Below are 27,330 nucleotides of genomic sequence, written 5' to 3'. Positions count from 1 at the left end.
CACTAAGCATAATCTGCTCTAGTGCCATCCATTTCCCTGCAAATTTTTGTCATTTTTTATTGCTGCGTAGTACTCCACTGTGTATAGATGCCACATTTTTTTTATCCATTTATCTATTGAAGGGCATCTGGGTTGGTTCCACAGTCTAGCTATTGTGAATTGTGCTGCTATGAACATCGATGTGGCAGTATCCCTGTAGTATGCTCTTTTAAGGTCTTCAGGGAATAGTCCGAGAAGAGCAATAGCTGGGTCAAATGGTGGTTCCATTCCCAGCTTTCCCAGGAATCTCCATACTGCTTTCCAAATTGGCCGCACCAATTTGCAGTCCCATCAGCAATGTATAAGTGTACCCTTTTCTCCACATCCTCGCCAGCACTTGTTGTTGTTTGACTTCATAGTGGCTGCCAATCTTACTGGAGTGAGATGGTATCTTAGGGTGGTTTTGATTTGCATTTCTCTGACTGCTAGAGATGGCGAGCATTTTTTCATGTACTTGTTGATTGATTGTATATCCTCCTCTGAGAAGCGTCTGTTCAGGTCCTTGGCTCATTTGTTGATTGGGTTATTTGTTATCTTATTGTCTAATTTTTTGAGTTCTTTGTATACTCTGGATATTAGGGCTCTATCTGAAGTGTGAGGAGTAAAAATTTGTTCCCATGATGTAGGCTCCCTATTTACCTCTCTTATTGTTTCTCTTGCTGAGAAAAAACTTTTTAGTTTAAGTAAGTCCCATTTGTTGATTCTTGTTATTAACTCTTGTGCTATGGGTGTCCTATTAAGGAATTTGGAGCCCGACCCCACAATATGTAGATCGGAGCCAACTTTTTCTTCTATCAGGCGCAGAGTCTCTAATTTGATATCAAGCTCCTTGATCCATTTTGAGTTAACTTTTGTGCATGGCGAGAGAGAGGGATTCAGTTTCATTTTGTTGCATATGGATTTCCAGTTTTCCCAACACCATTTGTTGAAGATGCTATCCTTCCTCCATTGCATGCTTTTAGCCCCTTTATCAAATATAAGATAGTTGTAACTTTGTGGATTTTCTCTGTGTCCTCTATTCTATACCATTGGTCCACCTGCCTGTTTTGGTACCAGTACCATGCTGTTTATGTCACTATTACTCTGTAATATAGTTGAAATCTGGTATCGCTATACCGCCTGATTCACGCTTCCTGCTTAGAATTGCTTTTGCTATTCTGGGTCTTTTATTTTTCCATATGAATTTCATGATTGCTTTATCTATTTCTACAAGAAATGCCATTGGGATTTTGATTGGCATTGCATTAAACCTATAGTGAACTTTTGGTAATATTGCCATTTTGATAATGTTAGTTCTGCCTATCCATGAACAGGGTATATTTTTCCATCTTCTAAGATCTTCTTCTACTTCTCTCTTTAGGGTTCTGTAGTTTTCATCGTATAAATCTTTCACCTCTTTTGTTAGGTTGATTCCCAAGTATTTTATTTTTTTTGAGGATATTGTGAATGGAGTGTTTTTCCTCATTTCCATTTCAGAAGTTTTGTCGCTGATATACATGTTGATTTTATATCCTGCCACTTTGCTGAATTCATTTATTAGTTCTAGTAGTTTCTTTGTAGACCCTTTTGGGTCTTCTAGGTATAGAATCATGTCATCCGCAAATAGTGATAATTTAAGTTCTTCTTTTCCTATTTTTATGCCTTTAATTTCTTTCATCTGTCTAATTGCTCTGGCCAGTGTTTCGAGAACTATATTGAATAGAAGTGGTGATAGAGGGCATCCCTGTCTTGTTCCAGATTTTAGAGGAAATGCCTTCAACTTCTCTCCATTTAGAATGATGCTAGCCTGAGGCTTAGCAGAGATAGCTTTTACAATGTCAAGGTAAGTTCCCGTTATCCCTAGTTTTTCTAATGTTTTGAACATAAAGGGATGCTGTACTTTGTCGAATGCTTTTTCTGCGTCTATCGAGATGATCATATGGTTCTTATCTTTAAGTCTATTGATGTGGTGAATAACATTTATTGATTTCCGTATATTGAACCATCCTTGCATCCCAGGGATGAATCCTACTTGATCATGGTGCACAATTTTTTTGATGTTTTTTCATATTCGATTCGCCAGAATTTTATTGAGGATTTTTGCATCTAGGTTCATTAGAGATATTGGTCTGTAGTTTTCTTTCTTTGAGGTGTCTTTGTCTGGTTTCGGAATCAGGGTGATGTTGGCCTCATAGAATGAATTTGGAAGAGCTCCCTTTTTTTCTATTTCCTGAAATAACTTGAAAAGTATTGGTATTAATTCTTCTTTAAAGGTATTGTAAAACTCCGCTGTATACCCATCCAGTCCTGGGCTTTTCTTGGTTGGTAGTCTTTTGATTGCTTCTTCAATATCATCCATTGATATTGGTCTGTTCAAATTGTGTGTATCCTCCTGACTCAGTCTGGGCAAATCATATGACTTAAGAAATTTATCGATGTCTTCACTGTCTTCTATTTTATTGGAATATAGGTTTTCAAAATAATTTCTAATTGTCTTCTGTATTTCTGTAGCATCTGTTGTGATATTGCCTTTTTCATCCTGAATGTTAGTAATATGAGTTCTCTCTCTTCCTCTCTTTGTTAGCATGGCTAAAGGTCTGTCGATCTTATTTATTTTTTCGAAGAACCAACTTTTAGTTTTGTTAATTTTTTCAATAGTTTCTTTTGTTTCAATTTCATTGATTTCCGCTCTGATTTTAATTATTTCTTGCCTTCTGCTACATTTGCTGTTGTTTTGCTTTTCCTTTTCTAGGGCTTTGAGATGAAGTGTGAGCTCATTTATTTGTTGGTTTTTTCTTTTTTTGAGGAATGACCTCCAGGCAATGAATTTCCCTCTTAAAACTGCTTTCATTTTGTCCCATAGATTCCGATATGTTGTGTCTGTATTTTCATTTATCTCTAAGAATTTTTTTATTTCCTCCTTTATGTCTTCTGTAACCCATTGATCATTCAGTAACATACTGTTCATTTTCCATGTGATGTAGGATTTTTCCTTCCTTCTTTTATCATTGATTTCCAGTTTCATTCCATTATGATCAGATAAAATGCATGGTATTATCTCCACCCCTTTATATTTACTGAGGGTTGCCCTATGGCATAATATATGGTCTATTTTTGAGAAGGATCCATGTGCTGCTGAGAAAAAAGTATATCCATTTAATGATGGTTGATGTATTCTATATATGTCAGTTAAGTCTAGGTTATTGATTGTGGTATTGAGTTCTATAGTTTCTTTATTCAACTTTTGTTTGGAGGATCTGTCCAATGGTGAGAGAGCTGTGTTGAAGTCACCCATAATTATTGTGTTGTGGTCTATTTGATTCTTGAACTTGAGGAGAATTTGTTTTATGAATGTCGCAGCACCATTATTTGGTGCATAAATATTGATAATTGTTATGGCTTGTTGGTGAATGGTTCCTTTTAACAGTATATAATGTCCTTCCTTATCCCTTTTGATTAACTTAGTCTTGAAGTTGATTTTATTCGATATGAGGATGGCCACCCCTGCTTGCTTACGAGGACCGTGTGCGTGGTATATTTTTTCCCATCCTTTCACCTTCAGCCTGTGTATGTCTTTTCCAATCAGATGTGTCTCCTGGAGGCAGCATATTGTTGGATTTGTTTTTTTAATCCATGATACCAGCCTATGTCGCTTTATTGGAGAGTTTAAGCCATTAACATTTAGAGTTACTATTGAAATATGGTTTGTACTTCCAGCCATGTTTGATTATTTATCCTTTTTTTTTTTTTAAATTTAGTTTGTTTCTCCATGATTATCTTTCCCCCCGCCCTCTGTCTTTACCGAGGCACTTCCCACTGATGGTTTTGGTTACTGTTTTTCATTTCTTCCTCGTGTAGTGTTTTGCTCACGATAATTTGCAATGCTGGTTTTCTGGCTGCAAATTCTTTTAACTTTTGTTTATCATGAAAGATTTTTATTTCATTGTCATACCTGAAGCTTAATTTTGCTGGATACAGAATTCTTGGTTGGCATCCATTGTCTTTCAGTGTTTGAAATACGTTGTTCCATGACCTTCTTGCTTTCAGAGTCTGTGATGAAAAATCCGTTGTTAACCTTATTGGTTTACCCCTGAATGTAATCTGCCTCCTTTCTCTTGTAGCTTTTAATATTTTCTCTTTTTTCTGTATATTGGATATCTTCATAACAATGTGTCTTGGCGTTGGTCTACTGTGATTTTTTTGTGTGCTCGGTGTCCTGTATGCATCTACAATTTGTATATCCTTTTCCTTTTTTATTTCTGGAAAGTTTTCTGTAATTATTTCATTCAGCAGGTTACTCATTCCCTTGGTTTGAATCTCTGTACCTTCTTCTATCCCAATGACTCGTAAGTTTGGTTTTTTTATGTTATCCCATAACTCTTGGATGTTTTTCTTGTGATTTTTTACCAGCCTTTCTGAGTTGGCTAGACTCTTTTCAAGATGATATATTTTGTCTTCATTATCTGATGTTCTGGCTTCTACTTGCTCCACTCTGTTAGTGATACTCTCACTTGAGTTTTTAATTTGGTTTATCGTTTCCTTCATTTCTAGAATTATTGTTTGATTTTTTATAATCTCTATCTCCTGATAAAGATGCTTAACTTCTTCTTTTATCTGTTTATGTAATTCATTTTCAATGTGTTCTCTCACTGTTTGAGTTTGCTGTCTCATATCCTCTTTAAGGTTCCATTCCATATGTCTAAGGTGTTCCTTGAGTTCTTTATTGACCATTTTTCTGGTGACTCTAGGTCCTCCTGAATATTTAGGCTGTCCTGCATTGTTTGTACTCTTTTTCTTCATTGCTTTTTCATGCTGCTCATGTTACTTCTTGTTCTGTTTGACTGCTGAGTTACTGTTTACTCCTATAAATTTATTTGATGCTTGGGAGGAAAGGTATTAGAAGGGAAGGGAAGAAGTCACTAAAGAGAATGAGAGTAAGCAGGTAGAATTCAAGCAAGGGGGAATAAGAAAATTGAAAAGAAATGAAAAGAAAAAAGAAGAAAAAAATAGGAAATAAAAAAGGAAAAAAAATTTTAAAATAATAAAAATTAAAAAAGTGAAAATTAAAATTAGAAGAAAAAAAATTTTAAAAATTTTTAAAAAATTAAAAAACAAGAACAAAAAATGAAAATGAAAAAAACCCAAATCAAAAAAAAAAAACCAAAAACAACAACAACAACAAAAAACCAAAAACAAACTAATAAATGCAGTCTTAGAGTTTGATTAACTTCTCTTCTAGTAGGTGGAGCTGTGCCCACCAGGCCAAGCTTCTGTCAATACGCGGGAACCAATCACTGTGCAGCAGTTCCCCCTCCCAGACTGGGCGAGTCTCCAATCCTGAGTGCCTAGGGCCTCCTCTTGTGTCTAGTCACTTCCCCACTTTTCCTCTAGCCAGGCCCCTCTCACCCGTGACACTCACCACAATACTGGCTACATGCCAGATCTGCTGCTCCCGGGAGCCCTGTTTTCATGAACGACTGGGCACACTCTCCCTATTTGCCATTCCCTCGGACCCTAAGTTTGAAGAGCTTGGGGCTGAGAATCCTCAGCGAATTTTACTTGCCCTCCGGTAGCCACACCCCCGGTAGCTAGTGCAAGAGACCTCAGTTGTCAGCACTGGTGGGAGTGGTAGCCGGGAGTTCTGCGCCGTGGGTCCCGCGCCACTTCTGATTCCCTCCGTCTGGCTATCGTGCTCACGGGAGAGCTGGGAGGGGCCCTTAAGGTTTCCCCAATGTGTGTAGAGGGAAGGCTAGGGGGTTACACACCTGGAGCCGCAGGTTTCAATGAAGTTATCTCTTCCACTGCAGTCTGGTGACGTCAGTTCTCTGCCATGGTGGTATCTCTTGCAAATGGCGACAGTTCGTTTCCCTTTGCTGGGTGACCAATGCAATGGGTGGGTCCTCACTGTCTCTCCCAAGCCCCGTTTCAAACCTGTGGCCACTACCTATGAAGGCTCGGTTGACATTTACCTCCGTAGGATCAGAAGGGCTGACCAGTTGTTTCAGCTGGATGGATTAGTGCTGAGTCACAGCTGTTTGTCTGCGGGAAGCAGGCGAACGGGAGCTTGAATTCAGCCGATCCGGGCTCATTGTGTGTTCTGAGAGGCCCAGACTGTTCGCCCGAGATCCACGTCAGCTCAGCATTGCCTAGTGATCCTGAGCAAACAGAATTTAGACTGTTTACGACTCCCTATGCCCGCACAGCTGAAGAGGTCAGAGACTTGATCTCTCCACGCCCGCCGCCATGTTGGATCCCTTAATTCACTCTTTCTTATCACACACACTATGAAAGTCCCTGTTTAGAAGCCAGACACTCTTCCCTCTTAGATGTTGCAATTATTTTGTACCCCACTACATTCATTTGGATTTACCTAATGTTTACCCTCTTTGTGGCTCACCACTTATTGCACTGCAGATCTTTTTTTTTTTAAATAATTTTTTAGAATCATTTCTCTGTCCCTGAAATACATGTTTATAGTTCCTCTAGTGGGGTCTGTGGTGGTAACTCAGGTTTTGTTAATAATTTGTTTTCAAATGCCTTCATTTCACCTTGTTCTTGAGAGCACACAACCCAGAGTGAGGGTATTTCCTCTGAGCACAAAAATCATCGCTCCCCAACTCTGGGCTTTCAGTGCTGCGGCAGAGTCTGCTATTGGTCTGGTTGATATTCTTTCATAGTCACTCTTCCTTTCTCTCTTTGTCTTTGGTCTTCTACAGGCTCACCATGACAGGCTGGGTTTCCATTTTTTTCAACTTACCACCCTAGTTGATATATATTGTGCTTCTTTTATCTTTGAATCAATTCTGAAAAATTATCTCCTATCAACTTATCATATGTTTCCTCTCCTCTGGGACTCCTATTGGTTATATTAAACTTCATTTATCAATTAACTTTAATAGTTTCTATTTGCTGCCTTCTGGGGAATTTCTTCTGATAAATATCCCAATTCACTAATTTCACTTCAGTTTTATTTAAACTTGTTTAACTCAGCCACATTCACAGAGTTTTTTCTTTCAATTTTATTTTTCCTTATGAAAGTTTTCACTGGTTACTTTTCAGATCTGCCTAGTTGTGTATGTCTTTGTAGACTTTGATTTATGTAAACTTATTTCCTTGTCATTCTGGAGATCATGAATGTGACATCATGTTGGGCTGAAATTAATCTGGGAGAATCCTGGGGGGGTCTGGCTGGGCATGCTTTCCTCCAAAGAAGATCAGTTTATGCCAGGAGGTGATCTGCTGCTCTGGACCCAGTTTAGCCCCATTGAGAGCTCCAATTTAAAGCAGAATTTTGAAGCTCTGCTTTTGCCTTTGCTACCGGCTCATTTTCTGTGATGCTGATGCTTTTAAGGAATTGCTTTTAAGGAATTCTGCCTTTTCATTTGTTTATATTTGTGGTTTCCTGCTCCAATCAGTTTCAAGCTCTCAGGTTTATTCTTGTTTTTTTGCCCTTAGAAATTTCCTTAAGTCTTCCCAACAATGCATTCATTACAAACTAGCTTCTACCCACAATCTAGGTTTGTTTATTTGTATGTTCTACTAGCAGGAGGACCTAGAGAATGCGTACTCCAACACACTGCTGGAGATGGAAGAATTCAGGAGAGGCTGTGTGGAAGAGGAAATAACAAGATAGATAGGAGTGAGGCTCAGGTAAGAAGATCACTAACAAGGATCCTAGAATAGCCCAGGCAGGGGATGACAAAGGTCCAAAATAGGGAGTAGAACGGCAGGTCAGATATTGTTATCAAATTGCCACAATTTATCGATTAAGAATTTCTGAATAAGCTTTTCCAATAATAACTTAAAGGAGTACTTAATACTTGATATTGGCAATTATCATTATCAAGTATTAAGTACTCCTCTCTGGGTTTGTCTTTTTCAAAAAAATATTTATTTATTTATTTATTTATTTTTAAATTGATTTTATTTTTTAAATACATGACAGAGGAATGCATTACAATTCTTATTACACATATAGAGCACAATTTTTCATACCTCTGTTTATATATAAAGTATGTTCACACCAATTCATGTCTTCATACATTTACTTTGGATAATGATGTCCATCACATTCCACCATCTTTGCTAACCCCCTGCCCCCTCTCTTCCCCTCCCACCCCTCTGTCCTATCTAGAGTTCGTCTATTCCTCCAAGTTCAAGGAATCAAACACCTACAAGGAAGCAAAGCACCTGACATTTACTCAAAACTTTGACCTTGACAAGAGTCACAGTTGAACTGTGTAATTGCTGCAACCTGTTTTTAATCAAGATCTGTAACTGCCATAGTTCTCTGCCATTTTGCCACACTGCATGCTGATACAGCCATATATAAGAAACACCTGCTGCAGAATTCTCTAGGTGCTTCTTGAGCACCTTTGTAGTGCAATGGTTGCCGTCATTTTATATACACATACAAGCTCACACACACGAAGAGATAAGCTATGACATCTTTAGAAAGGGAAAAAGGAACATTTGCATGAGCCTAATCAACCTATTGGGAACTAGCTTGTTCACTGTCTACTTTGTCTGGTCTTCTGTTATAGTTTGGATCTTGCATGTCCCTCAAAGACCCCTGAGTTAAAAGCTTGGTCCAGGGTCATGGGGGAGCTGAAGCCCAGGGGGATTGTGGGACCCCAGCCCTTCTTCTTCCTTTCATATTCTCCCTGCCATAGGTGAGCAACTGTGCTGCTCTGCACTCCTGCCGTGATGCGCTGCCTTGCCACAGGCTGAGAAGCAACAAAGACAACCAGTCAGGGACTGAGACCTCTAAAACTGTGAGCCCAACAGAAATCTTTTATCAGTTGATTGCTTCAGGTATCATATAATGACAGAAATCTGACTAACACATCCTCTAAAGCATCCACGTTCTGTTGTAAGGAAAACAGTAATGCGAAAAGGAAAATAATCATGTATCACTACTTACATTTTGTTAAAACTGTTAACTTCAGGAAAATGAAGCAGTAGTTTGAACATGCTAAACCATAATTAGCAACAAGGGCGCCAAGTCAACTACTAGATTTCTCTCAGAATTTTAAGAGCCTGGGCATGTTTGCTGCTGTCCTACATTCAAGGTTTGTTGTGCTTTCTTTTTAAATAGTTATGGAATGCTCAAATTTCTGAAATGCACAGCAGACAAACACCCACCATCCAGGGAGCATAGTTAGAATGTTTAAAACCTGGGTTTCTCAAGGAAAGAGAGCCTGATTAAAGAAATGGGAAAGACAGCTATCTAAATTCTGTTTTAGTTATTTTAGTGCCTTGATAGTCAATATTGCAAGAAGAATAAATACAGCTTTTTAAATTGTGTCTCACGGGCACCTTAAAGGAAACAAATCCACAAGACAGCCTAGTTGTGGCCCAAGCCTGTTCCCTCCTCCAGTCCTGTGCTCCTGAGGGCACCACCACACACCCCTGCCCAAGGCAGGCAGCAGCACTCATCTTTGTTCCCACCACCCTAACAATCTCTTATCAGGAGACCCTGAGGGCTGAGCCACACATGGATCTCTCTTCTGCTTGCTTTTCTCCACAGCGGCTCTCTGTCCTCAGCCATGGTCACCAGGAAGGTCAATACAATAACTGCTGCTTCTTCCATCTCTCTGCTTTAGCTCTGCCAACCCTCCTCGACTCACTCTCTCATTTATCTTTATGTAAATAGAAATGGATTCTCTTCTGCTTCAGATGTTGCCACTGTACTCAGAATTCAGCCCCAGCTCCTCCTGCGACCCATGCCACATGGTGTACCCTCCTAAGCCTCTCTCCTCTCCTGCCTACCCATCTGCTGCATACCCACCCCACTGGCCTCACTGTTCCCTCTGCTCACACCATCTCTGCAGAGGCTCCTCTGACCATCCCAACAAAAGCAGCCGCCTCATCATACCTGACCAAGCTCCCTGCTCCTTGTGTCATGGCATGTGTCACCATCTATAATTATTTTATTTATTTCTTATCTGATACCTTCACTAGAACAGAAGGTCCTTGAAGACACATAGTCTGCTATTCTTACTTCCATAAATCCACACCTAGAACTGTGCCTGGCAGACACAGAATTTTATTAAAATATTTGTTGAACTAAAATCTCATTTCTCAATCATTTTTTTCTTGAATGTTATGACTATTTTGTAATTATCATCTACTATTTGGTAGCTCTTTCAGTTTATTTTATAGTAAGTTGAACAATCTTGGTTTTGTCTCTAATTCAGATTACTAGGTTGGGTTCTACACAGCACCTACCATACTACCCATCAATAAACACAACAGCAAGTCTTTATTACTGTTAAAATTAACATTTATATGAATAGAATTCTGGTTCAACAAAGAACCAATGATTCTGAGCATTCCTTCTTTAAACCCCAGCCCATCTTTACTACCAGGTCATTTCTAAACATCTGCTCCTCTCTCTTCAATGTCTTACCAGTTCCTGATTCCACCAATATTCAATTCAACAAGGACTAATTCCAAGTCTACCATGTGCCAGGCACTGTGCTAGGAACTGGGGGTGCCAGGGTGAAAGGAGGAATGAACTGTTCATAGACATCTTCTCATTCCACACATTGATTAATCCCCAAGGTCCTTCCCCTAGCATCACACCTAATATGAAGCCACTGCCCAAGAAGATACATGACGGATCCAGGAATGCGAGACTTCAATTAAGAACAAAGACTAACTTCCAACTGGAAGATCTGGAAAGAACACTGCCTCCAATTCTAAGCTTGCATCCCAGACCATGAGTTGTCTGAGGGAGTGATTAAGAGAAGCAAGAGTTGGATGCTGGTGAGGGAGGTCAGACAACCGTCATGAGGGAGACTTTGAGAACTGGGGAGACACAAGAGGGACAGTCATCCATCTACTCAGTGTTTCTTGAGGCCTACTATTAGCTAGCCATTGTTCTAGGCCTTGAGCTTCAGCAGTGATCAGCACAGAGAAAAATTTCTTCTCATGCTGCTTTTGTTCTGAAGGTGAAGAAGATTTCTATTTCAGACTCCATCTGAAAAAGTGAGCAATGCCAAAATTTCCCCACCCTTCTTCATCTGGAAGCAATAGAAAAGAAATGGCAAATTGGGTGCAGTGGCACACACCTGTAATCCCAGGGGCTTGGGAGGCTGAAGCAGGAGGATTGCAAGTTCAGAGCCAGCCTCAGCAACTTAGTGGGACCCTAAGCAACTTAGTGAGACCCAGTATCAAAATTTTTTAAATAGAGAAAGTAATAAAAAGGGCTGGGAATGTATCTCAATTTTGAGACCCAGTATCAAAATTTTTAAAATAGAGAAAGTAATAAAAAGGGCTGGGGATGTATCTCAATGTACCTCTGGGTTTCAATCCCTGGAACCCCAAAAAAGACAATCAGGTGGGTCTGAGAAGAAAGTGTCCAAGCCAGTCAGAATCCCCTACTAGATGAGAGGTGGGTAAGATTCTAGCAGTACCTGGGAGTTGGAGAATTATCTTGGAGAGAATGTCAGAAGTGAAAGGGCCTCAGGATGGGGACAAGGATACAGATTGCATGACCTGACAACTGAAGACCAGGAAAGTGCTGCTAAGATATCAATGGATACAGATAAAGAGACAGGTGGACAATTCAAGGACAAGGCAATCAGGTTTCTCTCAGCAGAAATCAGTGTGAAGAGATGCCCATTAGCCAGGACAAGATGTTCCCCCAGCCCCAAAGCCAGAATGCGAAGCAAGTCCCTGAGACTTTGACTCCATTCTCAAGAGGATGAAGGGAAAAGGGAAATCCTGAGTTGATCGAGTTCAAGATGGAAATGATCAGAAAAACAGAATAACCAAGGGAGTATTTTCTGCCACAAGGGAATTTGAAATTATCGAAGATACCCATTAGCTGCCTGCCAGCAGCTCCTCCTCATTTGTAGCCCTCCAAAACCTACTAACTCAGTGTGGCATCTCTGGGCTCCTGTTACACCAGAGATAAGTTCTGGTTTCAGACTTGCCATGATATGAAAAGAAAAGCTAAATAAATGATATCTGGGCCCATGCTAAGGTCCATCTGCACCCCTCACTCTGTCCATGAATATTATCTCCAATTCTACATATTGTGAGCACGTCTGCTCTATCTGAGGAAGGCACAGAGTGTCTCAAGAGACCAGAGAGAAGCAGCAACAGGCCCTGCCTTGGGATGTCAGGGAAGGCTTCCTGGAAGAAGTGACAACTTAGCTGAACCCCTACGAGTAGAATTCTGCAAGTGGAATGGAGGGCAGAGGTGGGAGATGGCTCTCTAGCTGAGGAAGGGGTGGTTGCAAGTCATCAAAAAGCAACCACAGCTGGATCTCCATGAAGCAGGGAGAGGAAGGCAGGAAAGGTGAAGCTGGCGAGCAGCGGCCAACCCAGGACAAGGCTTACAGGTTGTTCTTACTCGCTCCCTTCCAGTCTCTACAATCATCTACAGTCTTCTTCCTGAAGCAAAGATCTGGTTTTATTCTGTCCTTGCCTAAAGCACTCAGAGGCTCCCCGGTTTTGTTTTTTTTTTGGTCCCAATGAAGACCCTTGTGATGGTTTAGATATGAGAGTGTCTCCCCAAAACTCATGTGTGAGAAAATGCAAGAATTTTCAAAGGTGAAATGCCTAAGTTATGAGAGCCTTCCTATACCGAAATGGATTAACGGGACAGTAACCATAGGCAGGCAAGGTGTGGCTGAAAGAAACAGGTCATGATGAGGGGTGCTCTGGGGTTTATATTTTGTTCCTGGTAGGTGGAGTTCTCTCTCTGCTTCCTGGTTGCCATGTTGAGCAGCTTTCCTCGGCCACGCCTCTCATGGAGATCTTCTACTTCATCTTGGGTGCAGAAACACGGAGTTGGCCATCTATGGACTGATGAGACCTCTGAAACTGTGAGCCAAAACAAAAATTTCCTCCCTTATGTCATTCTTGTCAGGTCTTTTGGTCACAGCAACACAAAGCTAACTAAAACATCCCTCTGCATGGCATCTGTGCCCCTTTGTCCAGGAAATTCCAGGTTTACCTGTTATCCTGGCAAAAGTGTCCTAGTTTAGATAAAAAATATATGGTTGCATTTATCAATAATACCTTCCTCACCTCTCTGGACTCCTCTGGTACCCCTCTTGCCCTCCACTGAGTCCTCAGGCCTCACTAAGCTTCCACTTCTTCAGGCCTGCTGGCTATCTCTGGGCCTGAACTCCTGTTTCCCTACCCCTGGCTTCTCGTACACTGCTCACCTGGCCTGAGACAGTTTCTTCTCTCCTCATTTGGCTTGGCTCATTCTGAGGGGTAGCAAAATAGTGTTGTGAAGATTGTTATGAAGATCATAAGAATTAAGACATTTAACAGTATAGCCAGCAGGCACAGTGTCAGTGTTGGCCTAATCTAACTCTCTTTTGCAGGAGGGAACCCAGTCCTCTGGTTCCAGCCTGGACATCACCTTCTCCAGAGAGCCTCCCTGATCTCTCAAGGCAGGACCAAGTGCCCTCCTGCAAGCTTTCATGTCCTTTCCTCATTCTGACACCCCACTGTCAGATTGGACCTGATAAGGTCTGTCTCTCACACTAGCCTGGAAGCTGCAGCAAAACAGAGCTCTTGTTTATCACTGATATCTGGAAGTTAGCACACTGCCTGGCACACAAGAGGCATTTGATAAATTCTGTGAGTGAATAATTTATCCACTCTTGGTACTAAATACAGAACTGTTTGCTTTATTCAAATAAAAAGTTAACCTGGGACCTCAACACCTGAGAGATCCTAGTCAATTTGATAAAGAATCTGGCAACTTAGTTTAGATTAAGCTTGATTCTCCTAATTTGAATTGTCAAAAGGCTTATATGACATTTTTATAATACACATAACTCATTAGTGAAACAGAAAAGAGTTTAGGTTGGATAGCTTCCTGACCGAAAATTTATGAACAGTTGAAAAATCAGTGTCTCTCACTATTTCTTTTTTTTTTTTTAACTTTATTTCACTCATTATATCTTTTTATGATATCTGGGCCAAGTATTGAACCCAGGGTCTTGCCCATGCAAGACAAGTGTCTACCGCTGAGCCACAACCCCAGCCCTCAATATTTCTTTTAATTATTCCAAAGATGAAAAAAGTTGACCACTGCATGATAAATAAAAGTTGGCATTTTTAATGTAGTTAATACCTTTCTAGTCTTTTAATTGACTTCTGTAGGTGACTGTGGCTTTTTCTATCTATTCATTAATTCCAATGAAAGCCTTTAATAGTTTCACTTATGATCATTTTTCATGCATGAACCATGGTTTCCTGTATTTTTAAAGTAAAAAAAGCTTAAAAAGGTTTTAATTGGATTACTTAATACCAATCACATTACAGAATAACTATGTTGATAAACTTTCAAATTTCTATAGTCAGTTTGTAAGTCCAGGAATACTTTGCAATGTCTGATAATTGATATAAAGATACTTTCAGGGAAATGCAAAGGCATGTAACAACCATCCTCAACATAGAAGACATCAGTAAATGCACCCAATTAATGAGCAACACATAAAAATTATATGCAACTTCTTGAAAAGTACCATATGTACCTAGGTGTGGCCAAAGAGCAAAGCCAAAGTCAGTGCTGCATTAGTGGCAGATTCTTTATGATATCTGAGAATGGTCCCGTTCTGTGTTTTCAGATAGACACCTAAGTTATGCAGTAAGCCAGATGCTGAGAAGTGCTATAGGAAAAATAAGCAGGGAGCACCACTGGCAGTGGGGAGATGGGAGTTGATTTTTAATAAAGTGCTCAAGAGAGCCCCTCTGAGGCTCTAATACCCCAGTGAGAATGCACCAGATGAAAAGTCCTGGGAAAAAGAAGCACTTCTCTGGCCCACTGGAAAGGAAGCTCAAAGTGCCACAAGAAGAGACTGCTGGCTGCTGGCATGCACCTATTACATGCTATGTGCTCAGCTGCCTACCGGCCATGGAGGATACTCCCTTCACCAAGGTATTAAACAAGTGTGCTCTGGCAGGGCACCAGCATCACTGAAGAGCTCTGCAGTTGTTGCCATTTGCAGGCTGGAGATGACCACAGGGATGATGTAGCACATTAGGGTTCCCTGATCTCAGTGAAAACACTAGGATCTCAGAGCCATGACAGCCAGGTATAACCAAAATAAGTCATAGGGATGCAATGACATCAAGTTTTTAACTGCAGGAAAGTATGACAGAAAACAAATCACAGAACCTACATGAAATAGATGGGCAGCCTCCTAAGTGACAGTTGCCATACATAGATAGAAATCCAACTAATGCCATTAAGGGGCTTCATATCCTCTTGCTCAATTCCTAAACTTGGTTCCCCTTTGAGGAAGAATCCTACAATGTAGTCATAGATGTACATGGTAAATCTTCCCCAGAGCCTTCCCTAGAGGTATCTGAAGTAATTTACTTACAAAGAGAAACACACAGGCTTTCCAGGTCTTATTAGATACTGCCTCTGACTGATGCTAATTTCTGGAGTTAAAACAACTATAGTCTATTGGTCAGAGTGGAATTTATAGAAACCAAGTGACATAGGAAGAGTCCAGGATCCGCCACACTACAGGTCTTGTAAAACCACAGGCCTATTCTTCTAGTTAATTCCATGGCCTCAGAAAGTACAGTGGAAACAGAAACACTTTGTAACTGAGAGAATCCCCACCAGGGTTCCACCACCCTTACAAGGCAGGCTTTTATGATGAGAAGAACCAGAGAGAAACCCCTGTAACAACTCCCCCCACCAAATATTTCTGGGGAATTCGCAGAGACTAGTGCCAATATTAAAGCCTTAAAAGTCATAGAAGTGGTGATTCCTACCATATTCTAGTGTAACTCACTGCTTTTCTCATCAGCCAGGTGGACTGTGGAGGGGACTGCTGAAGACTGCAGGAATAATCGGGTGGTGATGCCCCTCACAACTGTGGCTCCAGTTGTAGCATTTTTACTAGAACAAACCAACCCAGCTCCTGGGATCTAATGTACAGCTTCAGCCTAGATAAATCTCTATTATTAAATATATTTAGAATCAGTTAGCCTTCATGTGACAGGGACAATAGTATATACCTTTACAATTTTTGCCTTATAGCTACACCAATTCTGCTATGTCTTTTAATAGAGGCCAGAAGGGCCTGTGTTTTCTGGATATCTATTCCACAGGAAATTACCCTGGCCCCCTATACTGATGATACAATGCTAACTGGACTTACACAGCAAGTAGCAAGCATGCTTGGTGCTGCATGCATGCAGAAGGTGGGAGGAAAGTCCTAGGAAAATTCAGGGCCTACTATATCTGTGACACTTTTAGAGTTTTCAGTGGTCTGAAGCATGTCAGTGAGAGACAAATTACACCTTGAATAAACCAGTATAAAGAAAGAAGCACAATATCCACAGGCTTCTCTGAATCTTGGCGCACACACGTGTGCTGCTCTCATCATTACTGTCCATTTTGAGTGAGGACCAAAGAAAAAAAAGGCTCTGCTATAGGTCCTGGCTACTGGAGGGCCTGTCCTAATACCGAGGTCATATAATCTAGCAAAGTCAAAGACACTGCAAATACCCCGGGGCAAACAGAAGCACTCACTGAAGCTTCTCACAGAGCTGTTCCCTCAGGCTTTGGAGTAATGCCATGCCTTTTTCTTCTATCTATGATTATTATCCCCTTGGCTTACTGCTGGACCCTGACAGAGACTGAATGCTTGACTCCAGGACACACTAAGTGACTGTGTCCCCTTATGTAATGAGTGTTATCTGATCCACAGAATATAAAATTAGACACACACAGCAGCATTCTATTGTGAAATTAAGTTGGCATATATGAGACCAGGTGAAGCCAGTTCAGGAGGCCCATGTAAACAAAATAAGCAGGTGGTTCAGACTCCAGGGTACCTGCTCCCTCTCCTTCATTGCTCCTCCCCAACCTACATCTATAACTCATGGAAAATTCCCTTCTGCCAACTAAGAGGAATAAGTACAGGATTGGTTTTTACGTTTATAGGTGAATCTGCAAGCATACCAGCATTATAAGCCCACACAGAAGTGCTCAGAAAGACAGTAAGGAAATCTTCCTGGAAGACAGAATTGCAAACAGTATATCTTCCCATGGCACATCTTGAAAGGCAAGGTGCCAAGCTATGAATCAACGACAAATCCTAAGCAGAGGTTCCTGAATGCTAGCCAGGCCCATAGAAAGAATAAGATTAGAAGACTGGAGACAAGAACCAATGGATGGACCTATCAGGATGTGCACATGATGTAAAGGCATGCATGTCCCTCTAAATGCCTGTCAGAGAACAGAGGAGGCTCTCAAAAGTAGATGGGCAAATGCCCTGTGTAGTAGCCACCATAATCCTCCTTCTCTAGTTACTCCAGTGTCTGCTCAATGGGCTCTGGCCATGCAGTAAGGATGCCCTTGCCAGGCACAAGAAGGATAACATGAACTTTCTCTTGCCAGTATGATCTAGCTATTGTCAATATTGAATGCCCAAACTGCCAAGAGTGGAGGCTAACGCTACATCCCCAGCAGGGAAAAGAGCCAGTTACCTGGTGGCAGATTTACAATGGTCCTCTTCCATTACTGAAGGAGCAAGCTTTGTCTTTGTAGGAAGCGACACACAGTCTGAGCATGATTTGCCTTCTCTGCCTGCAGTCCTGCCAGCAGCACATTAGTGTATTTATAGGGTGCTGCACCTATCTACACAACTAGTCCAGAGGACACAAAAAAAGCAAACACCTCCAAATTCTTTTGTATGAGTTCATCATGACCTCAGTATCAAAATATATGATAAAGAAAATTGGAAAAAAGACAATCCTAATTTTACTCATAGATATAGATGCAAAACTCCTAAACAAAACACTAGAAATCAAATCTAACACTAAATAGAAAAGATAATATATTATGGCCAAATTGAGCTTATTCCAGGAATTCAAGGTTGTTTAAATATTTGGAAATCAACTAATTTATAAAATGTACAGCCAGAAGGCGAAAAACCTGTAACTACCAATATAGATGCTAAATAGAGAACATTCAAAACATAGTCATGAAAAAACTGTTAAAAAATTAAGAATGGAGATCTGCAAAATCATATAGTAAATCTCTCTTAATGGCAAAATGTTGAAATCATTCTCTTGAAGATTATGGGCCAAGTATAGGAAGCCCATGACCTTCAGTACTGGATGAGCAGCTCCACCTAGCATGAGGAAAGGAAGTGAAATACAGAGTATATAGTTTGCAAGTGAAGAAGTAAATCTGCCATTACTCATGAATGATTCTCAATGTAAGGAACCCAGAAGAATCTATAGATAAATCAGGAAAACTGGAAAGGGTTAAGCAAGGTTTTAGTTACAAAATAAATAATACAAAAATTAATTCCACCTATTTACACTCAATAGTTAGAAAATGCAAATTTTATACCCTTTATAGTTGTGATGAAAATAGAGGTGCTCCTCAACAATGGGGATAGGTCCCAATAAAACTATTGTAAATTCAAAATATTTCATGGGAAAAAAATATTGAGCATCATAGCAACATAGCATGTGGTAGGCATTGCAGATTTCCCCTTGAGATCACAGGGCTGGCTGGGAGTCATGGCTCACTGCTGCTGCCCAGTATCACCAGAGAATATCATACAAAAGGTCAAAATTCAAAATTGGAAGTACACATTCTACTGAATGGGTACTGCTCACTGACATTAAGTTGAAAAACCAAATAAGTTGGACCACCCTAAGTTAGGATCATCTACATACCAAGTACCTAGGATCAGATCTAACAAAAGGTATATAATGCCTGTATGTTAAAAAAAGATTATATATATATATAAGAAGTATGCTAAAGAAGAATCAAATGAATGATTGATTTGATATTATAAAGATGTAACTTCTCCAAATTGATTTAAAGATTCAATGCAGTGCCAATCAAAATCCCAATGGGAATGCATTCTGCTGTCATGTATAAATTTTAAAAAATTAATATGAAAAAATCCTAGTAGGTTTTTAAAAGAAACTTCACAAGCTTTTGTGTATTTCAGAAATAGTCAAAACATTCCTGATGAAGGAAAAGCCACCAAGAATTATTACAAAGGTAGAGTGACTAAAACTATCCATGTAGGGATAGTCATGTAAGTCATACAAAATATGGAGTCCAGAAACAGATCCATGCATATGTATAAATTGCTTTAGGATACAGATGGCACTACAGCTTACTCGGGAAAGGGTAGACTGGGATGGCTGGCCATACAAGTAGAAGTAAAATTAGACTTCTACTTCAATCATACACCAGAATCAATTCTGCATTAAAGATTTAATTGTAGGAAACAAAATTATGAAAATTTTAGCCTACATAGAATTATCTTTGTGATTGAGGATAAGGAAAAATTTTGGAAATAACACAAAATACAAAAAGCCAAAACAAAAAAGAATAAAATTCTATATCATTAAAATCCAGTACTTCTATTGTTCAAAAACTTTATACAGGGCTGGGGCTGTAGCTCAGTGGCAAAGCACTTGCCTTGCATGTGTGAGGCCCTGGGTTTGATCCTCAGCACCACCTAAAAATAAATAAGGATACTGTGTGTTTATCTACAACTTAAAAAAAATTAAAAAAAAAAAAACTTCATACAAAGTGAAAAGAGCAGCCATGATACCGAAAAACGTTTATTTACAAGGTGGAATGCTCATCCTCCAGAATAAAGAATACCAATTAAGAAACAGACAACCAAAGAGAAATGATAAAAAGATATGCACAGACATTTCACAGATGAAGGACATCAATGAGTCACACCTATAAAATGTTTCAACATATGAAAATATGCTCAATTTCGTTTCCAAAAAAAATACATTTTAGTACAAATACGATACCAATTCTCACTCACAAGATGGGCAACTTTTCAAAAATAGCAACGGCAAGGATTGGTGAGGAAATGAAACAACTAGAATTTTGCAAACAATAAGGCATTTCCCAGTACATTTAAAGGTACTCATATCTAACCACACAGTAATTTCATCCCCAAATATATGTCCTAGAGAGCTTCTTGTTCATGTGAACCAGGAGTCTTGTACAAGTACGCAACAAGTATCAAAAGCTCTGTTTTCAATATAAAAAACTTGACACACAGCACTGAAGACCTTATTCTACAGAAAAGTAAACAAATACATGATAATATATACATATAATAAAATACTACGCAGCAGTGAGAACAAATGACAACCATACATAAAGGAACCTTTAGTAATAAAATACTGAGTGGTGAAAGGAGGTCAGAAAAATAAATTTAGAGTGACTCCATTTACATAAAGTTCAAGAGCCTATGAAACTAAACAATACATTGTTTAGAATAGAAATATATATAATAAAACTATACAGAAAATCAAGGAAGGAGTAGCATAAAATTCAAGGGAGTGGCCTCTGTGGATTGAAGAAAAGTTCACTGAGGCAAACACTGTGTGCTGGTGTAGCTGCAGACCATCTACTGCAGACCAGTGTATGAGCCACACATCACTGGGGCCTAAGGAGGACAAAGGCAAGGGATAGAGAGAGAAGAGTCGAAGAGGCTGTACCAGAATAACTTTCTTACTTTATTTTTGCCTTGGGCTAAAGTTGCCAAAATCAGAACATGGAAATCAGAACCATCTGTTGACAGAATAAGTTAGTGAACTGGACAGGATTTACCACTAGAAATTCATAATATAGTATTTCAGAATCTGCTTCAAATCATGGAAAAACATAAATAAAAGCCTATTTTATCTGAGAATGGAGAAAAGATGTTATTTCATCATTGTTTATATAACAGTAAAAATATGGAAATAACCTAAGTGATCACTAATATTTATTAGTCAGCTTTTCACTGCTGTGACCAAAATACCTGACACAACTTGGAGAAAGATGTTTATTTTGGCTCATGATTTCAGAGGTTTCAGTACACGGTCAGCTAGCTCCATTGCTCTGGGCATGAAGTGAGGCATCATGGGTATCAAAATCTGGTCAGCTCATGGCATCCGGAAGCAAGTGTGGGGGGACAGGAACAAGATATAGTCCCCAAGGGCACGCCCCCCACCCCCCATGACCTGCTTCCTCCAACCATGCCCCCTTTTGCTATAGTTTCTACCATCTCCCAGTTGTCTGTACAAATTATAAATCCATCAAATGAATTAATCCACTGATGGAAGTTAGAATCTGCATGATCCAATTATTTCCTAAAAGCCCCACCTCTGGACATTGCTGCATTGGGAACAAAGTCCATGCATGAGCTTTTAGGGACATTCTAGATCTAAACCATAACAAATACAATATTAGTTAAGTAAAATAGAATATATTAATATAACAGTGGTATAATAGTTACAAAAAGTTAAACAGATCAGAAACAGAAAAAAGGATCAATGGAACAGAATAGAGTTGTTAAACAGACACTATTTAGTTTGTATCATAGAGTCATTTTAAAACAATAGAAAAATGGATTAGTGAATAAGTGTTACGAGACAACTGGCTGCCCACTCTCCTTATCTAAAGCCATTCACAAATACTTTGAATCCAGATGAATTAAATAATTCAAACAATTAAAATAAAATATGAGGGAATATATCCTATAAACTTGGTATAGGGAAAACTGTCTTAAACACACACAAACACCACATCTTATACAACCAGAAGAATGGGAAGTTGTTCTCCATGTATGTATAATATGTCAGAATACATTCTACTGCCATATATAACTAAAAAGAATACATACACACACATACACACACACACTCAGTATTAAGGAAAAGAGTGGTGATATAAAACAAAACTTCTATGAAGACACCATTAAGAAAGCCGAAAGATATTCATAGCCTGCAAGATATCTGCAACATAACTTCAGATAAAAGATTTGTGTGAGAATGTGTGTGTGTGCATGCACGAGCATACACAAAAATCCATTCACTTGAACAGCAAACAATCCAAAAGAAAAACAGGTTAATTATATAAATAGGCAGTCCATAGAGGAGGAAATATAAATACCCAACTGATATGTGGAAATAAGCAAATTATACCCTCCTATGCAATGGAAATTTTATCCAAGTGATAAAAATGTAAGGCTTGAAAACATCAAGTGCTAGCAAGGGTGTGAATGAACAGTTATTCTCATATGCTGCAAGCCAGAGTGCAAACTGGCACTGACATTTTGAGAGGCTATTTAACAGCATTAATTAAATGGAAATTGGCATACTTTATGGCCCAGAGATTCCATTTCTAAGGACCCACCCTAAAGAAACATTCACAAATGTGTACAAGGCCATTCACTGAAGCTATATATACATAATAGAAAAAATATAAAACACCCAAATTTCTATCAGTAGGAGCAGAAACTATAATATCCTGGCCCTACTGGAGTTAAAAAACAAGCCAGGGTAAATCTGTAAATATCAACACACATTGAAGACAGTCAAGTGATATTCATAAGTTTAATAAAAGTTTTGGGTAAATACAGAATAATATTATAAACAAAGTCAATTCTAAGTGCTTCTTAATATATGTATGTAAATGCATAGAGAAAGGTTTAGAAAATAACCACCGAATTGCTAACAGTTAACCCATTAGAGGGGATTGTGGGATAAGGGACAGTCAAGGGGGGGGATTAGCTTTATCTATATTATTTGAATTTTTAAAAGTAAGGTTACATTCACTTATTAACTTATGTAATTTAAAGTGAATACAATTTATAAAACTATTATACAAATTTATAAATTCTGTAATAGAGACATGTGAAAAGGCCTGTGGGAACATATTGAAAGGAGATATAGTATATAAAAAAATTTTGTAGCAGTGCTGACATTTTCACTGGGCCTTGCTTTTTTGAATAGGATTTTGTCAAGCATGTATAATTAGGTGGAAGATTATGACAGATTATATTTTCCAAAAATGACTGTGGCAATGTACATCCCATCCAATATGTTTTTCTTTTAGTATGACACTGACATTCCTCCATGGAGAGGTGGAGGTTGATGTCCCTCTCCCTTGATATTGGGCGGGTTTGTGTGATTTCCTTGATCAACAGAATGACTTCAAGTATCACAGCATGACTTCCAAGATTATTTGGCTCCTAGTGGGTCCTCACTACCAATGCTGTGAGGAAACTCAGACTAACCCCCCGTGGAAAGACCACACGAAGAGACTCATGTGGAGAGGAACTGAGGCCCCCAGCAGAGAGCCAGCAGCAACTGTCAGATGCGTGAAAGAGCAGCCTTCAGCTGATCCCTGTCCCAGCATTGGAATCCCCTGGCTGAGGCTCAGATACACATCATGGAGCAGAGACAAGCCAACCCTACTGTGCCCTGTCCTAATTCCAGACCCAGAGAATCCAGGAGCAAAATAAATGTTTCTTTTACATTACAAAGTTTTAGGGTAATATGTTACATAGCCAAGGTAACTGGAACAAACGTTCTAAAGAGAAGAAACTCCATGAGTAATGGAGTGTCACAAAGCATAGTGAATATTGACAGTTTTGGGTGATGCCCAGAAAGATTGGACCAGATGATGAAAGTTTTATATGACAGTATAAAAAAATCAGACTTATCCTTTGGCAGTAGAGAAATGCTGAAAGCTTTTAAGCTGGGAAGGAAATGCTAGGATCTGCATTTTAACAAGACCGGTGTTAAGGAGAGACTAGAGAAAAAAAAAAGAATTAAAAATAGGAAAAGCCCCTATTTTACTTAGTCCTGACAAGTAAAATGGTGGAAGCATCCCTCAGGCAATGCGTTTTGTGACCTTTTTCCTCTGTAGGGTGGGTTGACTTTGATGCTCATATATATTCAATTTCACTTGTATTAAATGTTAGGGAGAAAACTTATGTTCACCCAAAAACCTGTTTCAGATGTTTAAAAGCAGCTTTACTCATAATTGCCAAAACTTGGAAGTAACCGAGATGTCTTGCAGTAGGTAAATGAATAAATAAACTGTGGTACATTCCTACTGAGCACTAAAAAGAAATGAGCTATCAAACCATAAAAAGATGTGGAGGAAACTTAAATGCATATTACTAAGTGAAAGAAGTCAATCTGAAAAGGCTACACATGATTTCAATTCTATGACATTACAGAAAAGAAAAAAACTATAGAGACCATAAAAACATCAGTGTTGCCAGGGGTGGGAGGAGGGAGGGATGACTAGGCAGTACACAGGATTTTTAGAGCAGGGGAACTCCTTTGTAATGATACTGTAAAAGAGTATGCATATCATTTGTTCAACCCCATAGAAGCTTCGGTAAACTCTAATATAAACTGTGGACTTAAAGAGATAATGGTGTATTGATGTAGGTTCATCAATTATAACAAATGTACCACTCTGGTGTGTTACACTGATGGTGGGGAGGCTATACCTAAGAGGAGAAAGGCATACATGAAAACTCTACTTTCCACTCAGTTTTGCTGTGACTCTAAAACTGCTCTTAAAGTCTATTTTTTAAGTTTTAGCAGGGAAAAATATTAGGCTAAATTAGAAAATCAAACAATTTCTTTACTTGTTCTTTCAAACTTCTGATTTGAGATCTGTTTACTTTGTGTGTGTTATAAGGATACTAAGCAAACTGTCTACTATATTATAATCATTTGTAATAATTATCCATGAGCATGCCAGCCTTATACAAATATCATACCATACCATAAACCCTGATTTGTTGGTTTTGTGTTATTAAAATATGCATGCTGTTCTCACAACTGGCTTTGTAAGAAAACTTTATATAAATGTGAACTTGTAAAATCAGTGTATACTAATATATTACAGCTTTTATATTTTGAATAATGAGGCTCTATATAAAGTGAAAGTTTGAGATGCATGGTCCAAGAAGATGGAGAAAATGGGACTCAAAACACGAGGAGCCACTTCTGTAATAAGGGAAAGGCTGTCTGGATGAACACAAAAGCAAAAAAAAAAAAAAGAAAATGAAAGGCACTAATGATATTGTTCCACTCTCATCTGGGCAGACCTTCCACCTACTTTCTGAGAAAATGAAGAGGAAATACGTATTGCAAATTGATAGTTCATGAAGAACATACAGGATGAAGTGGCTCAATTGGTGATCAGATCCTATAGGATCTAGGGGAGCAGCAGAGCTGAAATGCAATAGTATAATTTATTTGAGGCTAGTTTTGTATAATTTTATATTGTGCCTTTTTCTAATGTTATTTATTCTAGATGATTGGCCAATTTGTGGGATAGATAAGCATCTTGGCTTTTCACTTTTTGTTTAGTTTTTGCTTTTGAAAGATGTCATAAATTAAACTCCATCAAAAGTAAGTTAATGAGCCGGGCGTGGTAGCACACCATGAGACCGAGGCAGGAGGATCATTAGTTCAAAACCAGCCTCTGCGAAAGCAAGGTGCTAAGCAACGCAGGGAGGCCCCGTCTTTAAATAAAATACAAAGTAGGGCCAGGGATGTGGCTCAGTGGCCAAGTGCCCCTGGGTTCAATCCCTGGTACCACCCCCACAAAAAAGTTAATGAAAATAAGAAACTAAAATTAATTTTCTGCTTTTTTAAAACCATTCATAAAATATTTAAGGTGTGTAGTCATTTTTAAAACAACAAAGAAGAAGAAAAAAAGTGAAGGAAAAACATTGAAACAATGGATAAAATAAGATTATAGGACTATGTGGGTATTGAATACTAATCCTGTTCTTCATTATCAACATTAAATAAAAGTCAACTATTGCTATATTTCACCAAATAAAATTTTTATTTATTTAGAATTCCTCCCGGTGTTTCTTGGTCATGTTTTGGAATAAACTACATATTCCTTAGCCAAATTACCTGCATCCCAGAGACTGCAAACTTCTGCTTGTCCTTCTGACAACCACCTAGATGAAGAGATAATGGAAGGAGGTAGTGTTGGCTTTGGATCCTCATCATAAAATCGCATCAGGTCCTGACAGAGAATGAGAGAAAGCATGACAATTGGGGAAAAAAATTAATCACATCCCAGATAGTGACATTGATACAGTCAAAATATAGAACATTTCCTACCCAATCAAGAGGATCTTCCTGAGGCTCTTTCTTAGCAACACCTGTCCCTAACCATCCCTATGCATCTGTTCTTCCTTTCTGTAAGTATGACTTTAAAGACCATTATATAAATGGAATCCTACAGTACTCGACCTTTTAAGGTTGTTTATTTTTAACATGGCATAATTCCTGATGATTCATCCAGATTGTAGTGTGTATCCATAGTTCCTTTCTTTTCATTGCTGAGCAGTATTCATGGCATGGATGTTTGTTTTTAAATTTTTTTAGTTGTAGATGAACACAATGCCTTTGTTTATTTATTTTTATGTGCTACTAAGGATTAAACTCAGTGCCTTACACGTGCTAGGCAAGTGCTCTGCTACTGAGCCACAGCCCCAGCCCCAGCCCCTATGGCATGGATGTTTAACCCAGTGAAGGACATCTGGGTTTTTCTACATTTTAGCTATTCAAAAAAGCTTCTGTGAATATTTGTATACAAGTTTCTGTAAGATACAAATAAATTTTCATTCTCTAGAATAAATGCCTACAAGTGCAACTGTTGGGTTATATGGAAGTCATATATTCAGTTTCATAAGAAATTGAAAAATTGCTTTCTAGCAGTTTTTCATTCCTACTAGTTATGAATGTGTGATCAAATTTCTCCACCAGCATTCAGTGTTACCACCTTTTTTTATTTTGCCATTTTGATATGTCATTGTGTGTTTATATTTTCCTAAAGGCCAATGATGTTGGACACCTATTCATGTGTTTGTTTACCACATGTATTTGATGAAATGAATGTTCACATTATTTGCCAATTTTCTAATTTCCAAATTGCTGAGCTTTTTTTTTAATCAATGAGTGCCAAATTTGTCAATGCTTTACTGCATCAACTGAGACCATCTTATATTTTTTCTTTAGCTTGTTGACATGATGAATTACATGAGTTTATACTGATATACTTACAATTCAAGTGTATTCATTTATGACAATGTCTTCTAACATTCATATCTCCTGTTCCTCATGATGAGAATTCTAGTTCTTAAGGATAGTAAAGACAATATTTGGTTCATCAAATATTATACTCACAATAATTTCAGAGCAAAAATGCCAATATCACAGAACAAAAACACCAACTGAACTCAAGGAGCATATTTCTTTACTTTTATTTTACATTTTTTGTTTTAGAATTAAGTAAAATCTTTTTAGGTTTCCAGAGAAAAATCTAAAAACAAGATCTATTTGGTGAGAGGATTTGGAAGCTGGTAGAGAGGATCTAGGTAGCAATCCTCAACTCCTCCACAGCCCAGAAATGAAGCAGCAAAAGAAAAGCTTACCAAGAAAAGAAGAGAGAGGAAAAGGCCATAAGCTTATTTCCTTAACAACAATTCGAAAGAA

General features: G+C 38.8%; 1 protein-coding gene across 1 annotated transcript in view; it reads right to left on the bottom strand.

Annotated features, from left to right (window-relative positions):
- Positions 1-27,330, bottom strand: part of Enthd1 (ENTH domain containing 1) — a 122,346-nt gene that overhangs the window by 29,921 nt on the left and 65,095 nt on the right. The window contains exon 5 of the mRNA XM_005322416.4: positions 25,741-25,855. Coding sequence (XP_005322473.2) covers positions 25,741-25,855 — 115 coding nt within the window. The remainder of the gene's footprint in view (positions 1-25,740; positions 25,856-27,330) is intronic.

The sequence above is a fragment of the Ictidomys tridecemlineatus genome, chromosome 6, assembly GCF_052094955.1.
Source record: "Ictidomys tridecemlineatus isolate mIctTri1 chromosome 6, mIctTri1.hap1, whole genome shotgun sequence".
Taxonomy (NCBI): Eukaryota; Metazoa; Chordata; class Mammalia; order Rodentia; family Sciuridae; genus Ictidomys; species Ictidomys tridecemlineatus.
The sequence above is the reverse complement of the archived record's forward strand: the minus strand, read 5'-3'. Positions and strand labels throughout refer to the sequence as shown.